At 54.1% G+C, this 17,705-nt stretch overlaps 3 protein-coding genes across 4 annotated transcripts in view; all 3 read left to right on the top strand.

Moving 5' to 3' along the window:
• The first annotated feature begins 3,709 nt into the window (after positions 1-3,709).
• Positions 3,710-14,314, top strand: GPR4 (G protein-coupled receptor 4). 2 transcript variants are annotated; one of them, XM_053916197.2, is made up of 2 exons: positions 3,710-3,817; positions 11,092-14,314. In XM_053916197.2, the coding sequence occupies exon 2, from the start codon at positions 11,837-11,839 to the stop codon at positions 12,923-12,925; it is 1,089 nt and encodes a 362-aa protein (XP_053772172.1). In that variant the 5' UTR covers positions 3,710-3,817; positions 11,092-11,836; the 3' UTR covers positions 12,926-14,314. The 2 variants fall into 2 exon arrangements, with proteins under 2 accessions (XP_053772172.1, XP_053772173.1); XM_053916198.2 differs by having other exon boundaries at positions 3,715-3,817; positions 11,648-14,314.
• A 2,994-nt stretch (positions 14,315-17,308) lies between these two features.
• Positions 17,309-17,705, top strand: part of LOC128779655 (optic atrophy 3 protein-like) — a 39,014-nt gene continuing 38,617 nt past the window's right edge. Inside the window, exon 1 of the mRNA XM_053915113.2 lies at positions 17,309-17,543. Coding sequence (XP_053771088.1) covers positions 17,402-17,543 — 142 coding nt within the window. The 5' untranslated portion in view covers positions 17,309-17,401. The remainder of the gene's footprint in view (positions 17,544-17,705) is intronic.
• Positions 17,414-17,705, top strand: part of OPA3 (outer mitochondrial membrane lipid metabolism regulator OPA3) — a 62,052-nt gene continuing 61,760 nt past the window's right edge. The window contains exon 1 of the mRNA XM_045202889.2: positions 17,414-17,543. The gene's annotated coding sequence lies outside the window, so the exon portion shown is untranslated. The remainder of the gene's footprint in view (positions 17,544-17,705) is intronic.

The raw sequence follows: 17,705 nt of genomic DNA, 5'->3' as shown, positions 1-17,705 counted from the left end.
CAGGTCAATCAACTTGACCCGCTGGTTGGTCTACTGTGATTGGCTCCACTTGGGTGAAGTACACCTCCTAGACCAATGATTGTGACCAGGGACGTGGGGTTGTATGAAAAACATGGAAGCCTCCCACAACCTCTCCCACAAGGTCAAAATAGGGCAAGAAATGTTTTCAGAGAAATGGGCCTATAACACAAAAGATGCCCATGGGTTAGGATCTAAGCACTCTGGGTGGCCTGAGGCAAAACCAACTCCACCCAGATAAACAATGACAAGTTGCCTGCGTGGTGTAGGAGGGTCCCAGCTGGCCCCGCTCAAATGTGGTCATCAGGAATTTCTCAGCTCAGTATGTGTAATCTTGAGCAAAACATTTTACTTTCACTTTTTATTCGTGTTTAATATACAGCAGAGAAATGCACTCACTGTAAATGCACAGTCTGCTGAGTTCACAAATGACCCATTCGTGCAGCCAGCTCGCAGATGGAGAAACATCCCCAGCCCCCCACAAGGCCCCTTGTGCCCCATCCCACCCATTGCCCCCCCCCCACAGTAACTACCACCCTGACTTACCACACCATAGAGAATGTATATATATGGGTGGGGATTGAGTTACTCTCATTTCCTCATCTTTTGTAGCCTAGATCATTTATAGTGATGCTATCTAACTACATCTTTCTTAAAGATTTTTTTAAGGTGATCCACAGGGTTTCCTCAAGCAGTCTGGCTACATCTTTATTTTTATTTTTACTTTATTTTTAAAGATTTTTTTTTTATTGAGAGAGGGAAGGGAAGGATAAGAGGGAGAGAAACATCCATGTGTGGTTGCCCCTCACGTGTCCCCATTTGGGGACCTGGCCTGCAACCCAGGCATGTGCCCTGACTGGGAATCGAACTGGCAACCCTTTGGTTCACAGGCCAGCACTCGATCCACTGAGCCACATCAGCCAGGGCTATTTTTATTCTTTTAAGATTTTATTTTTAGAGAGGGGAAGGGAGGGAGAAAGAGAGGGAAACATGGATCGATTTCCTCTCGAACACCCCCAACCGGGGCCCTGGCCTGCAACCTAGGTATGCGCCCTGACTGAGAATCGAACTGGCAACCTTTTGGTTCACAGCATGACATCCAACCCACTGAGCCACACCAATCAGGGCCATTTATTTATTTTAATGTATGAGGCACAGACTTTTTCTCTGTTCTCTGGTTGAGTAGTTCTCAAACTTGAAGGAGCATAGAATCCCCCACAGGCCTTGTAATGACAGCACAGCTGCCCCAACTCGCGGTCAGGGACCGCATTTTGAGAACCACTGCTCTAGTGGAAATGCAATAAGGGAGCAAACGTGGGATTCTCCTGGACGGAACGGTCCATAAAAATGATGTAGAACATTACACACCCGCGTTTCCTTTTCTCCCCTCTACCGATGATCACCTGGGATGGAAAGCTCAGAGCTTTGCAGTTTCACGGCGACAACCTACCTAGCCCACGTATTCCTGAGGGAGGGAAATACTGCAGGAGAAACCTGCAAAGCCCGCTCGTAGTGAAGTCCAAGTTCTGGGGAAGCGTCTTTGGGTCTCTTAGCGCTCTGTCGCCCCCTTGTGCCCAGCCTCAAACCTGCCTGGAAAAAAATGTGCCTAGAAAGTTCTACGAGAGTAGTGCAGCGGGTAATTCTCCACCAGCCGACCCCTCCCCACCCACCCACCCGCGCCAGGGACACTCAGATGTTCGCCCCCCGCTCAGGGCCCTGGGAGACTACCCTGTGCGGACTGCACCCACGGAGGTCCCCTGCCCGTGGCTTTCTGGTTGGGTCCTGCCCATCAGAGGCGCTGATAGGAAACCCGAGGGTCCGAGGAGGGAGGCGGGAGTGTTTCCTTTCCCGCCCGCCCTGGATCGCTGCGGTCTGCAAGTGGCTGCGCTCCAGCACCGATCGCCACCACTCCCAGGTGCTCGCCTCCAAACTCGAGCTTTCTGCCCAAAGGGTGGCTGGCCGCCTGGTGCCACCCCATACTGTGCAGGGTCCTTCACCCTGCCCAGTCCCCTAAAACATCCCTTCGTAAGTGCTGCCGCTGAAACGCTGAGCGGCCCCTGTTTCCTGCCGCGACCCTGCCTGCATCACAGCATAGACTCAGGGTGCGCCCCAAAGGGGAGCCCTTGCCCACCAGCGGGCCCCGGGGTTTCTCTTTAGGAAGAGCTTGGGATGGCCACGCGGCTGACGGGAGGGCTCTCTGGGGCTTGTCCTGAAGCTGGTAGCTCGCCTATGGGGTTATTTGAGGGGAGGGGCTAAAGGCACCTTCCTGAGATCTGCCCCTGGCTGTACGCCCCCCCCCCCCCCCCGGGAGACTAGAAGGAAAAGCCTTTATTCCTGTGTGTGTTGCAGGTCATTTGGGTCTTTAGTTAACTCTGTCACTCTGTTTTCCTCAAGAGCCCAGAGAGGAATATGGTTCAGAGAGGTGTAGTCACCTTCCAAGGTCACACAGCGAATGACCATAATAGCTACCATACAAAAAACTGTATCACTCCATTTATGTGAAGTTCTAGATTAGGCAACACTAATCTCCCATGAAAAAAAGAGAGTGCAGCGTTGCCTCTGGGGGTGACGCGGAGTGTATTGCCTGGAAGGGGCAACGCACCAGGGTCTGGGTGATGGAAATATTTTCCAACTGGATTTGGGTGCTTAATCACATGGGTGTATCTGTTTGTCTCAACTCATTGTCCTTCAGATCCGGGTATTCATTTTATTTTAAAAAATAAATAAATACGATTTTGCAAACCTAATAGCTGCCATGTTTGAGTGCTCCACACCAGGTCTGTCCAAAGTGCTTTGACCAAGAGTGAATTCTCATGACCAATTAGGAACGATGAGAACAAAAAAAATAAGCACATATGTCAGGAGCTCTCACCATTCACGGACTCGCTCCCTGAAAACAGGGTGCGCTGCGCACCCATCCCGCGCACGGCGGCCTTCTAGGCAACAGACACAACAGTAAACAAACCAGGCACAAAAATGACAAATGACGCTCCTCCTGGGGGGGAGGCGGAGAATTAGGAAAAAATAAGTTAGATACGTGGAACGTTCGATGGTGAACAGTTCTGTGGGGGAGAGACAATAAAACAAGGAGGAATTGGGAACCGGGGCGGGGGGGGGGCATGTTTTATAAAGTTGATAGTGCTGACACCTCAGAAGGACATCCCCATGGCCAAGGGATTATGCTTGGACCATATTGACAGAAGAGGAAACTGAGGCACAGAGAGGTCACCTCCAGCCTAAGGTCTGTCCAAGAGCCAGGGTTGGGACTGCAGGCCCCAGAACTCCTTCTAGGGGTGGCCCTGACCCTGGGAGTAGGGACTTAGCAGAACCCTATGTTGTCTCCCTTGTGGGGGGGGGGCATGCAACGACCAGAAAGTTAGTGACTTAGGTTTGGGGACTCCGAAGGGAGGAAATGGATCAGCTCAAGGACGGTCCATGGGGGAGTTCGCCCCATAGCTGGGGGTTTGATCAAATCAGAGGTGTGGGGTTGGAGGGAGAGTAGGCGAAGGGGTTAATGAGGTGAGGGCATCCAGACTGCGGACTTTGAAGGACTGATGTGGGAAGGCAGGGGGGTCCAGCAGCAGGTGAGATTTCCCCAGCGCTGGAAGGCTTTAGTGGGGTGAAGGCTTAAAGAGGCTAAGGGGCAGCGACAAAGGAGGGGTTAATGGGGGCGGGCCTGGCAGGCCGGGGCGGAGCCTGTGCCCGTGAGGAGTCGCCTCAGGATCCTGGGGCCGCCGTCGAGCCCAAGACCTCGCAGCAGCCGGGAGCGCCGCCCGCCCCGTCCAGCCGCCGCGCGCAGGTAGGTGCCGATCCCTTCCCGGTCCGCGCCAGTCGTCCGGCCTCCGCTGGGCGCTGTTCCCCGCGCCCCTGGGGGCTTTGCGTCCCTAGGTCGACTGCCTCGGTGTCCCGTGCCGTCTGGTCCCCGCCCCTCTCTGGCGCTGGTTCTCCTTACGTCTCCACGGTTGATTTTGTCCCTACTCTGTCTCTCCTTCCATCTCTCCTTCTGTCTCTGACGTCTCCGTGTCCGCGCGCCCTCTCCCTCTGGGGTTACCTCTCTCTCTACGTCCTGTGTGTTTCCGTGTTTATCTCTGTATCTCTGCCTGCCTCTCTCCCTCCATCCCTGTCTCAGCCTTTATCCAGCAGTCTTTCGACCACCGCTCCATCTGTGTGAATCTCTCTGCCTCCACCTCCACACCTTTCTGTCTCTGTCCATCTCTTTGCCTTTTCCCTTCCGGTCTCGCTGTCTCTCCCCATTTCTCTGCGTCTTAGACCTGGTCCGCATCTCAATGCTAGTCCTCACCCATCCCCAGAGCTTCCCCCTGGGCTGAAGAGCTGCTTGGGAAGGGGGTGGGTGGGGGCAGCAGGGTTGCCACCTGGGGCAGGTAAGCTCTGAGTGACACGGTGACCCCAGCGCCCTTTTCACACAGTCCCCTCACTGCTGCTGAGGTCCCACCCACCCCACCCTCCAATTTCAGGAATTCCTGGCTGGGGGGTGGACTTCCTTTCACACTTCCTCCCTTCCAGGATTTGGCTGGGTCACCATTAACTCCTTCCTGCCTCTGCCTCATCCCCCCTCCTTGAACTGGACTCCCCCGCCCTCCGAAGCAGGCTGAGGGGGCAGCTCTGGAGTCCTGGGGGACATCAGTTTGAGGGTGCATCTGTGCACTCAGGGAGAATGTGGGCTGGGGGTTTTACTAGGGGGCACAGCTGGAGATGACCGGGGCCACCCTCTCCAATGCCCCCCAGGGCCCACCACCCACCTCTTTCCTCCTGAACCCACCGAGAGGGCCCCCACCAGCTCTGACTCTGTGGATGAACTCAAATTCAAATTTGGGGTGAGGATGGGGAGGTTTCCCTTTCTGGGGGCATCCCATTAGGACAAGATGATAGAAACCTATGAGGGCTCCCAAACTTGGAATCATATCATCAAGAAGACGTGCATGTGAGGTCTTTGCATGGAAGGACCCAGAAACTGGGAATGATTGGAGGGGAGAACTGGGAACGCAAGTCAGAGGTCCTCAAGATATTTGAATCCTTCAACCCAAAAAGATTCCTGCTGGAATCGTGGCCATTTCTGTGGCTGTTCACAGATGTGGGCTCGAAAGGACTTTCAGAGACATCTAGGCCAAGCACCCACTTTGCAGATGGGGAAACTGAGGCCCAAGAGTAGAAGTCCCCACAGTGAGTCAGTGCCAGGCTGGGGGTTGGGACTGTAGTTCCACAGAAGCCCAAATCCAGAGAGCTGGCTTCTTTTGCTGCCACTAAGTCGCATTAATTTGGAGGAGGAGGTCTTCCCAGGGAGAGGGAGAGTGCCAGGGCGAGTAGGAACGGCTGGGACCCCGAAGGGAGCACTTTAGAAGCAGAGAAGAGAAGATATTTCTAAAGCCATGGTGGTGGCCAGGGAGAGGGGGCAAGGGTCCGTGTGGGGGAAGGTGAGGAATCTCAGAGAAGGAGGGGAGAGAGGAAGAAAAGTGGGGGGGCCGCAGGGATTAACTCCCGCCTGGTTCTGTCTCCTGACCCCCCACCCCCATGAAGCCCACTGCTCCCGGGGGACAGGGCCCATAATTTGGTTTGTGCCTAGACAAATAATAACTCAGCTGGTGTGAGCCAGCAGGGAGGGCTGAGGCCAGGCCCCCTGGGCAAGGGGCAGGGGGGCAGCCTGGGCTCCTGGTACCTCCCGCTCCCCACATGGTGAGAATTGAGGGACTAGGTGGAGGTGGTGACTAAACTCCCCCCAACTCCCTAGAATGCTCCCCCCTCCCCCTTTGATTCTTGGTATCTTAGAATTCTGCATTCTGCATAATCTTAGAACTTCAGGCTGCTGGAATGTTAAAAAATGGAATAGATAAGGGGGAAAAGCAAGTGGGTTTTACCCTACATAAGAGTATGCTCCCATTTCTGCAAAAAAAAAAAAAAAAAAGGGAAATACGCATTCATGTTTTTGCTTGGCAAAGATAATAATCACTGAGAGTTTAATAATAGATTATGAAAGTCATAGAATGTTTTAAAAAAAATCATAGAGCGTTCTAACAATAGAACTTTCGAATCTTGGAATGTGAGCCTCCTGGGCTATTGGGCGAGGGCACAGAAAGCCACGGTGGCAATAATAATAGAATGGAAGACAGGTAAAGCTCTAGAACATCGTTACAATAATAGAACAGTAAACTGTGCACTGGACTAACAATAGAACCTGAGGATTTGGGAACATTGGAATTTAGAACGTCAGTGCGGTGGAGTCCAGGACCCTGGTGTCCCTTCCTGGTGGAGTGGGCTTTGGGGAAGATGGGGACCCATTAGATAGAAAAGGGGAAACTGAGACCCGGCAAGGCGGGTCAGCTTGGCCTGACTGTTCCCTGGCTTCCGCCTGCCACCAGGGCGCCAGGTGGGGAGCGAGGCTTGGTGATCACATTTCGTCCCCTCTAATGAGAGGACTGGAGCTGGCCGGTCCCCTGGGGCTGCCAGGGGAGCTGTGAGCCAGGGAGGGGGAACCAGAGCCCACAGAGGGGGGAAGTGGGGAGTGGTGGCCTGCTGGCTGCTAGGATGAATCTGGTGAGTGGAGGGCGATGGGCGTATGGAGGGCTCCATCGCCTCTTCTCTTGTCGTCTCAACCCCACCCCAATCCTTTTCCCATGCTGGATTTAGGGGTGGCTGGCAGGCAGACCTAGGGACGGATATGGTCTGAGCAGCTGAGAGATAAAGTGGGGACTGAGGTCTGACCAAGCCGTCTTGTCCCCCCACTATCACTCCACACTTGGGGTTCTCGCTCTTTGTGTCCGCCTGCGGAGGTGGGCATCAGGGACCAAATGGGGGGGGGCTCTGAGACAGATGGAGCTTCTTGTGGGGTCTGTGAGACTTGGGGATTGGGTCTCCAGCAAAGCCCGAGTAAGGAAAGCAACTTAGATCCCAACTGAAGAGGGTCTTGACCCTAGTGGGGGCGGGGGGCACTCAGCAAGGGAGTCGGGTGATGGAGGGATGCCCAGGACACTACAAGTCACTTGCATTTATGGTGAGAAAGTTCGTGTATCTTTTAGCAGATTCTCAAGAGGGGCTGAGACCCCAGAAAGACTTGAGGGAAACCACAGGAATGCAGGGAGTGTGGAGAGAAAACATTCAGGGAAAGGAAGCTCCTCCAGTTAAGAACACACCTGCGCAGACCCTGGCCAGTGTGGCCCAATTGGTTAGTCGTCGTTCCGCAGAGCGAAAGGTCACTGGTTCAGTTCCCGGTCAGGGCACGTGCCTGGGTTGCGGTTCGGTCTCGGGTCAGGGCAGGCACAGGAGGCAGCCAGTTGATGTATCTCTCTCACATTGACGTGTCTCTCCCTCTCTCTCTCCCCCTTCCCCTCTCTCTAAAGATAAATAAATAAAATCTTTATTTGTTTAAAAAAAGAACAAATCTGTCCAGTCTTGGCACATCATGTGACTTAGAGAACTCCCTTGCCCCTCTGGGCCTCAGTTTCCTCATCTGTACCAGGGAGGGGTCAGAAATAACCTTGCAACCCCACCTCCCACCCCACTCCCCACCGTTGCCACATTCCTGCCTCACTGCGGGATTCCAACAGTCTGACATTCTGTGCTGTCTTTTGGGGACTCGATGGTGGGCAGATCTGGCAAGGTGGGGGGAGAAGAGAGGAATGTCTGAGGTTCCTCCCCCATGCCCAGCACTCCCTAGAAGCAGGTGGACTGAGGAGGAGAGGTGGGAGGACAAAGGGGTGAGTGTCCAGATGGTTCCCCCTTGAGGAAATTAGCAATGGGAAGTTTATTTCCTCTGGCTGCCAGAAATTATTCTCCTTCCTGTGTGTCTGTTTCAGCAGAACCCAGGTGGTCTCCAGAAGGTGGGGCAAAGGGAAATCCCAGCTCTGGGGGCTGCGTCCCACTACAAACTTATTTCTAGTTTCAGCTGCCCGGGGCCTGTGGAGTAACAATTATTCAAGAGCGTATAGGTGATATCGACAAGGATTTCCCCATCTGTGATGTGACTGGTGTAATAGTGGGCCCCTCCCCTTCTTATAAAGGGGGGCCTGAAGCTCCTGAGGAAAAAAAAAAAAAAAAGTAATTCCTTCAATGTTACAAAAGGAAGGAGAGACAGGGCAAGAGAGAGGGGAGGGGACCCGGGGTCAGAGAGCCTGGGGACAGGTGTTTTGGGTGACTTGGTGATGCGGGGGTGCGGGGGACTGGATCGCACTGTTACCGCAAGCCCCCTCCGTTCTACCTGCACAGGATCCAGGAGCCCCGCTCTGTGAGTCAGGGTGGGGGCAGGAGCACGGCGGCTGAGGACCCCGCCGAGGGCAGGACTTCCCTAGCGGGACCCAGTCCTGGCCTTTCAAAGTCAGTTCTGTAGCAGACAGATCCTGCCTTTTCACTGCTCCCCCTTTTCTCCGGGCCCCCCAGGGGCTTATTTGAGCCTGAAGTGGGGGGTTGGTGCCGCCCAAAGGGGAGAGGGAGCCTGCGTTGGGGAATAGCGTGACCAATGCATGTTCCTTCAGTCTACAGTCATTCATTAATCACCTACTGTATACTGGGGACACTACAACAGTCTACACAAGGCCCCTGCCCCTCAGGAACTTCCCCTCCGGACAGACAAAACCAAGATTCAGGTGACGGTGAGGAAAGAGCCCTGGGGGAGAGGAGGTGGGTGGGACTCTGGGTAGGAAGGGCGTCCCTGAGGAAGTGAAGGAAGGAGGAAGCTAGTTCTGTTCTTTTCTTTCCTAACCGGAGGACATGCCCATTGATTTTAGAGAGAGGGAGAGGAAAAGAGGGAGAGAGAGAGAGAAACATTGATGTCATTCTGTTGCCTCTCATATGTTCAAATGCACCTGATCCGGGACTGATCAAGCAACCCAGGCTTGTGCCCTGACCGGGAATCAAACCTGTGACTTTTCGGTTTACGGGACCACGCTCCAACCCACTGAATCCCTCTGGCCAGGGCAAGAAAGCTAGTGCTAACAAGATCTGAATGAAGAGAGGTCCTGGTGGGCGGGACAGTAGGAGCACACGTTCTGAGGCTGGAAAGGCCACTGGCAAGCAGTCAGTCAGCGCCTCGTCACCTGGGGCAAGGAGTCGTGATTTTACATCAAGTCCGTTGGGAAACCGTTGGAGGATTTCACGCAGAGAAGTAACCAGAGCTGATGCCCACGTTGGAAAGGCCTTTCTGGCCGTGGTGTGGGGAGGGAGGTGGGGGACGTCAGCGGCAGCCAAGAGCGCAGCGAGGAGGCCACTGTAAGGGTCCCAGCAAGTGAGCCGATGTGGCGGCGCAGTGCAGGCAGCGGCCGGGGTTTTAGAGACAGGTGCGAATTCAGGGTGTATTGTGGAGGAGGTAGAGCCAGAGGGTTTCCTGTGGAAGGATGCTTAGGCGTCTAGGAGGTTTCCAAGGGCCTGCTGTGTGACTTTGGGCTCGACCCTTCCCCTCTCTGGGCCTCAGTTTCCCTATCTGTCCAACTGGCTCTAGCAGTGGTTTTCAAAGTGCGTCCTGGGGATTCTGCAGAAGTGCCGCCCACCACCTGCCACCTTCTTTCCTTTAAAAAAAAAAATTCATTTATTTATTTTTAGAGAGGGGAAGGGAAAAAGAGGAGAGAAACATCAATGTGTGGTTGCCTCTTGAGCACCCCCTCCTGGGGACCTGGCCTGCAGCCCACACATGTGCCCCGACTGGGAATTGAACCAGTGACCCTTTGGTTTGCAGTCTGTGCTGAGTCCACTGAGCCACACCCCCTTTTTTAATCCTCACCTGAGGGTATTTTTATTGATTTTTAGAGACAGAGAAGGTGGGGAGAGAGAGAGAGAGAGAGAGAGAAATAGATGTAAGAGAGAAACATTGATCGGTTGCCTTCTGTACGTGCCCTGACCAGGGATCGAACCCACAGCCTAGGTATGTGCCCTGACTGGGGATCGAACCTGAATCCTTTTGGTGTCTGGGATGATGCAATGACCAACTGAACCACCCGGCCAGGGCCCCTGCCAACTTATTCTATCTAGAGCAGCTTTCCTTTTCTTTGCCTTACATGGGGTTTCCAGCTAAGATCTTTTTTTTTTTTCTCTCTAAAGCCCATAAAATCAAACCTGTGCCACCCCCTGGCTGGAACTGCTTCAGAAGATGCCTCTTCTCTCTGATGATGAGGGGCTTGGTCCATGAGTGTCCTTTGCGCTGTGCTTGCAGGTCTTCCCAGCACCAGGGAGGTGATGGGCCCAAGGTTCATACTCGGGAAAAGTCAGGAGGGAGGCAAAGAAGGCTGTGGTCCCCGAGGGAGGGGACTGCAGGCGCTGGCCTTGCTCCCTTCCCTTGATCTAATCCAGCAGCTTCCGCTCTCATCCCTTCCCCCCTGCCCTGTGCAGCTATGGTTCCCAGCCCTGCTGGCAGCCCAGGGCCTCTCTCTGTCCTCTTATTTCTGAGCGGAAACTGAAGCACAGGCTGGAGCACAGAGGCCAGAGCCGAGATTCCCCATCTCCCGTCATCAGGACCTTGGACAGGTCTCTGGACTGCTTCTGTGCCTCAGTTTGTCAAACAGGGAACACATAGTACTTTCCTCATAGGGTTCTTGACATTTTAATGCATTAATACCCATAAAAGTGCTTCCAACAGGGTTTGCTATATGCTGGGACTCATAAGCTTTAGCTGTTATCATCACCATCATCATCATCACCATCATCATCATCGAGAATGCGGTACCCTGGGGTAGGAGTGGGAGGCTGGTCCTGATTCCAGTTCCGGTTCTTGTTCAGTCACTGCCTTGCTGTGCGTCCTCCAGGGTAGTGACTCAGCCTCTCTGGGCCCCTCCTCCCTGCCCAAAAAGGACAGTGTTAACCTAGCCCAGCATTTCCCAAAGCGTGGTACGGTTCTTGTGCCAGTTTTATGTGGTTTCTGGAAGAAAGTTCTAAAATCTAATTTGGGTTATTATTTTAACATCTATTAGGGGAAAGTATATCTGGCACTTCAGATCTGTGTTTTCAGAGGTCTGTTGTCTGGAATGGGGCTCAAATAGGCATGATCTGCAGCCTATAGGAACTGGGGTGAGGAGTGTGGGAGAAGGGGCAGGGCATGACGCCCTGGACCCCTCACTGAGACCTCTCTCCCCACAGGAACTGCAAAGTCAGCTCTGAACTGTGAGGGGGGGCCACCTCGTCTCAACTGTTCAGCAGGACCAAGCCTGAGCCTTCCCCTGCCCCCTTCAAATTGCCCCCCCATCTATAACCCTCCTCCGATCCAGCCCTTACTCACCTCCTTCCTGCTTCTTAAAAACCCTTCCCACATTCCCCAGACTGAATCCTTCCTCCCTGCCCCCCGCCGCCCCACCCCAACATCTCCTTTTCCATCTTCTTCTCTTCGCTGGTCACCTTACCTGTTTCCTCCTTTCTTAGGAGGTCCCAGGAAATGCCTGCAGCCACACCCACCTTGCCTGGTCTTGTCAACGCTCAAGAGTAGCCTGTCCTGTCCCAACACTGTCCTGAATATTTCCGCCCACGGATGCGTGAACACTCCCCTCCTCCAGTGTTTATATCACCCCACCACTCCCTCATTTCATTTTCTGATCGGGTCTATAAACACCTCCTTGGGGAAGCTCTTGGTTCATCCTGCCACTCTCCAAACCTCCCTCCTGTGCTAACTGTCTCCTTTCCCCCACTTTTCCCTCTCAAGCTCCACCCCTTCCTGTCCAGCCTGGCTCAAGATTCACGGTCAACCTCACCTCTTCCCCGAGGCCTGCCAACCACCATGTTCCCCTGAACCTCCAAGGAGGGGGCTCAGGGGCCCCGATGGCCTCCTGGCCCCCGCGGCCCCACAGCCCCCGTGGGCCATGGGAAGCGCCTGAAAACCCCAGCGCTGAGAATGGGCAACCGCACGTGGGAGGGATGTCACGTGGACTCGCGCATGGACCACCTCTTCCCACCTTCCCTCTACATCTTCGTCATTGGCGTGGGGCTGCCCACCAACTGCCTGGCCCTGTGGGCCGCCTACCGCCAGGTGCGACAGCACAACGAGCTGGGCGTGTACCTGATGAACCTCAGCATTGCCGACCTGCTGTACATCTGCACGCTACCGCTGTGGGTCGACTACTTCCTGCACCACGACAATTGGATCCACGGCCCCGGCTCCTGCAAGCTCTTCGGGTTCATCTTCTATACCAACATCTACATCAGCATCGCCTTCCTATGCTGCATCTCAGTGGATCGCTACCTGGCCGTGGCGCACCCACTGCGGTTCACCCGCCTGCGCCGGGTCAAGACGGCCGTGGCCGTGAGCTCCGTGGTCTGGGCCACAGAGCTGGGCGCCAACTCGGCGCCCCTGTTCCATGACGAGCTCTTCCGCGATCGCTACAACCATACGTTCTGCTTCGAGAAGTTCCCCATGGAGGGCTGGGTGGCCTGGATGAACCTCTACCGGGTCTTCGTGGGCTTCCTGTTCCCGTGGGCGCTCATGCTGCTGTCCTACCGTGGGATCCTGCGCGCCGTGCGGGGCAGTGTGTCCACCGAGCGCCAGGAGAAGGCCAAGATCAAGCGGCTGGCCCTCAGCCTCATCGCCATCGTGCTGGTGTGCTTTGCGCCCTACCACGTGCTCCTGCTCTCCCGCAGCGCTGTCTACCTGGGCCGCCCCTGGGACTGCGGCTTCGAGGAGCGCGTCTTCTCAGCCTACCACAGCTCGCTGGCCTTCACCAGTCTCAACTGTGTGGCTGACCCCATCCTCTACTGCCTGGTCAACGAGGGCGCTCGCGGTGACGTGGCCAAGGCCCTGCACAATCTGCTCCACTTCCTGGCCAGCGACAAGCCCCAGGAGATGGCCACCGCCTCCATCACGCTGGAGACCCCACTCACTTCCAAGAGAAGCAGCACAGCCAAGGCCATGGCAGCCGGCTGGGTGGCAGCTCCACCCTCCCAGGAGGACCAGGTGCAGCTGAAGATGCTGCCACCGCCACAGTGAACTTCAAATTGAGCAGAACACCGTCCCCCCCAAGCCCCAGCTAAATCTCATCCTACAGTCCCTACCTTCTTGGTCTGGCGTATGCAAATTGTATGTAAATAAGGCTGTGTTACTCTTCATGAGAATATAAGAAAATAGGAAAACAGTAAGGTCGGTGTGTCACTGGCCAACTGTCATCCTCCACCATGACCCCTTAAAAATTCAATCAAACTGTGCCTAGCCCTGTATGGGCAGTGTTAGTGACACAGTGGTGATGAATAACAGACCTGTCCCCTGCCCTCACGGGTCCCCACTCCAACGGGGATGACAGATCTGTCCCTGGACAGTGATGACCCAGAGTGGGCAGGGCTCAGACAGGACAGGCCAGGGTCTGGGGGGACCCAAAAGGACATCTGACCTAGTCTGGGGGACAGGGAGGGCTTCCTGGAGGAGGGGACCAGTAAATTAAATTTCCAGAAGGTAAAGCCAAAAAGAGAGAAAAGTTAGGATTATTTCCAGCAAGACCGTAAAGGAGAGTGACTCAAAGGGAAGGTGGAAGGAGAAATTCACTGAGTGTGGAGCGATCGCTTTTGTTCTTGGGAACCCCCCATCCTACAGGGGAGAGTGAACAGGACAGAGCAATTCTGAGTTTTTAGATAAACAGCATTCTCCAAGTCGGGACTGAGGAAGAAGGGGGAGAATGTCCAAACCCAAGTGAAGGGCAATCTGGGCAGGCTGGCTGGAGGAGGGGTGAGCAGGGCAGGCTGGGGAAGGGGATGCGGGACACGATTCAGTCAACAGATCCACTTGTACCTACAACGTGCCCTGTGTTGGCTGGGGCTGGGGACACAGCAGTGACCAAGACAGCCCAGGCGCCACCATCATGGGGCTCGCAGTAAATAAGTAAATAAGATAATGTTTGGAAGGAAGGGACATAGGGTGGCATGGAGTCTGATCTACATGAGGTCAGGGGAGGGCTCACTTAGACGATGGCTTTTGAGCAAAGACCTGAAGGAGCTGAGGAGAGTCAACCCAGTGGCTGTCGGGGAAAGAGCGTTGCGGGCAGAGGGAACAGCGAGTGCAAAGCCCCGGGATGAGAGAGTGCCTGAATTTTGAGACACAATAAGTACACTGGTGTGACTGCAGCAGACAAGGGTGACAAGAATGGGATGTGAGACTGGCCAGGGGACAGAGGCCCATCTTTCAGGGCTTTTAAAGTCCTGGTGGGGCCCTCGCTGGTGTGGCTTAGTGGATTGAGCGTGAGCCTGCAAACCAAAACGTCACTGGTTCAATTCCCAGTCAGGGCACATGCCTTGGTTGCGGGCCAGGTCCCCATTTGGGGGTAACACAAGAGGCAACCACACATTGATGTTTCTCTCGCTCTTTCTCCTTCCCTTCCCCTCTCTCTAAAAATAAATTAATAAAATAAGATAAATGAAGTCCTGGTGAGGACTTTGCCTTTTACTCTAAGATAAATGGGAGACACAAGAGGAGGGATGTGATTTGACTCTCATGTTAACAGGATCCCGCTGGCTGCTGAGTGGGCAACAGAATAGGGGAAGTTAGGGCAGAAGCCAGGAGCCCCAGGAAGCGGTGACTGCAGTAGTCCGGGTGGGAGACGCTGGCAGATGGAGCAAAGAGCAGTGGTGAGCTTTGGGATTTATTTTGAAGGAGTACAGTGATGGAAGCCGCACACAGGCCTGTGGGATTGTGTAGCACGAGCATCTTGCCCATCCTGGGAAAAGGGTAACTGAGAGCCTGAGCTGGAAGAACCTCTGGGAAGGATCCCAGGCCCTATTCCAGGGCAGTCACTGGAGAGGCCAAGAGACTAGCCCAGGGTCACACAGCCGGTGAGTCAGCCTGGGGCCAGCCTAGGCTGGCCCTCCCCTCCCCCTCTCTGCCTGTGTTCCCACGCCCCAGAATGGCCAAGGCTTTCTGCTCCCGTTGGTGTCTCCCTCCCTCCCCTTGCCCTCAGGGGTCACCAGGAACGGTCCTTTTTCTATAACCAGACTGGAGAACAGGAGGAAGCACCCAGCTCTGGACAGGCCACACCCGTTCTGGTAGATCACTTCCCTTGGCTGTAGAACTGGCTTCGTCAAGCTCCTGATGAGATGCGATGATCCCCCACCCCCTATACACATGCCCTCACCCCAGAAGTTTCCAGAAGAGGTTCCTGGAAATCCTGCTCAAAGAAAGGAAGAGGAGGGAGGAGGGGAATGAGGAAAAAAAAAAAACCATAATGAAGAAAATGGTTTAGCAGGAGCGGAGGTTACTGAGATGCAGGAAGTTGGGGCTTTGGTGTTGGGGGGAGAGATTGGAGGGGAGCCTGGGATCTGGGGGCCCTAGTAATTTTCCCATCCTGTCTTACTGCCATAAAGCTACTGGGACGGAGATGTTTTGAACACAGTCTCCTCAGAGAATCAGATGAAAGACTTCTCCATCAAATACTCATTCCCATTCATTCAGTAAATATTTATTGAGCACCTACTGTGTGCCACACACTGTTCTAGGAGCTAAGGAAACGGCAGTGAATTATACAGAAAAAAGTCATGTACAAGTTTGGAAGTTCCCTAAACCCATCATGGGGGACCTTAGCCCCTCCCCGCCTACTAGGTTCTTGGACCCCCAGGGATCAGGAGAAGATTCTGGGCTGGGACTCAAGAAATCCCAGCCTCAGCTTCCCTCAGCTTCATCCCAATGACCCTTTGAAACACTGAATAAATCATTTTCATTCTCTGGCCTCAGTTGGCCAGTCTGTAAGATGGGGAGGGGGTTGGTCTCAAGTGGATGTGGACCTCGAATAGGCCCCCAGGTTTCTCATACTTGTAGTTCAGAAAGGATCCTGGGGAGGGGGGTTGTTTTTATGGTCTTGTCATTCTTTTTAGAAAGGGGGGAACGGAGGAAGAGAAACATGGATGTGCGAGAGACACATTGATCAGTTGCCTCTCGCACCCCCCCTACTGGGGACCTGGCCTGCAACCCAGGCATGTGCCCTGACTGGGAATCGAACCAGCGACTGTTTGGTTTGCAGGCCGGCACTCAGTCCACTGAGCCATACCAGCCAGAGCAGGTCTTGTTAATCTTAATACGTAATTTAGAATATCTGGGTTCACAAATGCCAGTGCCATCATTATTACAGGTGAAAAAACAGGTCTGTTGGTGCCTGGGACTTGACAGAAGATGGTCAGGGAGCCAGAGTGGATACCGAGGAAAGCCCAGGGTCTCCTGACTCTGCGTCCCAAACATTTGTTTCCTCTCACACACCACTTCTCTGCTCCTCTCTTCCTCTCTCTGCCTCTCCTAGAATCTCTCAATTACCCATCAGCACTCCACCATCCAGGAATTTCTCTCAACTGCTTTCTGACCTTGTTTATAGGATTTTGCTCCCTGCTGGGTAAGGGAGGACCGTCTGGGACATGACTCTAAACTTCCTGAGCCTGCTCCCTGGGGGCCCTCACCCCCCAATGGAGGCAGTGGGGCTGCTTGAGACCCAGTATGGTTTTATTGGCCAAGATGCTGGCCTGTGGGCCTCTGTTGGCCAAGGGACCTTGTGCCAGCTTCCTGCCCATCTCTGGGTCACAGTTTGTCAGTTACTTGGTAAAGGGTCAGATTAGCTGCTTCTGGAGAAGAAATGCACCCTCATGCTACAGTAAGCAATAATGATGCTAATACTTGTGTATTAATAAGGACTGTTGATTGAGGGTTTAATACGTGACTGGCACTGTTCTAAACGCTTAACATAGTTAACTATGTTTTTACATTCAGGACACGTAGGCAAACCTCGCAAAGCAGTAAGATAAGTGCTATCATGATTCACGTTTTGTAGATGATAATTCTTTCGCTCAGAGAGGTTAAGTCACTCTCCTAATATCATACAGCAAGTGAATAATGGTACCGGGATCTTAAACCAGGTCTGTAAGACTACAAGCCAGTTTCCCCAGAATGACTGGGAATGCGGCCCAACACAAAATCGTAAATTTACTTAAAACATTATGAGATTTTTTTGTGATTATGTATCACAATGTATTTAATGTGTGGCCCAAGACATCGATCTCTTCTAGAGTTGCGCAGGGATGCCAAGAGGTTGGACACTCCTGATCCCGTGAGAGCTCTATCATGCCGGGGTAGGTATATTTGGGATTCCTTAGCTATAATTAGGACTAATTGAGAGCCTCACTTGGGCAGAGAAGCAACCCAGGCACGCAGTCACGACCGAGCGCGGCAGCGGACTCGGGCGTGGGAACCCATCTACGCTCCGCAAGAAGCCGTTTAACGGCACCACCCTCTGAGCGCCTCACTTCCGCCATTATTTGCATATTCGTAGGTGCGTCAGCGTAGACGCGGTGATATCAAAGAGAACCCCTCCAGTTCCCCCCCAGCGTACGCACGTACGTACGCACGCACGCACGCACGGCGACAGGCGGGTGGGGGAGGAGGGAGCGTTTGGAGCCGCCCCTCCCAGTCAGCCGGGTAGCGCGTCCCCGTGCGGCCGGCAAGATGGTGGTGGGTGCGTTCCCTATGGCGAAGCTGCTATACTTGGGCATCCGGCAGGTCAGCAAGCCGCTTGCCAACCGCATTAAGGAGGCCGCCCGCCGAAGCGAGTTCTTCAAGACCTACATCTGCCTCCCGCCGGCTCAACGTGAGTCTGACCCCAAGTGCCTCCAACCTTTCCAGTCTCCAACCCCTCTCAGGTGGTTGCTCAGGGGAAGGACTTCTGTTTACGACCAATCACAGCCTGAACCGGCAAAGTCTTGCAGCCAATAGGGAGGGTCTCTGGGATAAGGGCATGCGGTTAGTCCAA

The sequence above is a fragment of the Desmodus rotundus genome, chromosome 12, assembly GCF_022682495.2.
Source record: "Desmodus rotundus isolate HL8 chromosome 12, HLdesRot8A.1, whole genome shotgun sequence".
NCBI classification, from domain to species: domain Eukaryota; kingdom Metazoa; phylum Chordata; class Mammalia; order Chiroptera; family Phyllostomidae; genus Desmodus; species Desmodus rotundus.
The sequence above is the reverse complement of the archived record's forward strand: the minus strand, read 5'-3'. Positions and strand labels throughout refer to the sequence as shown.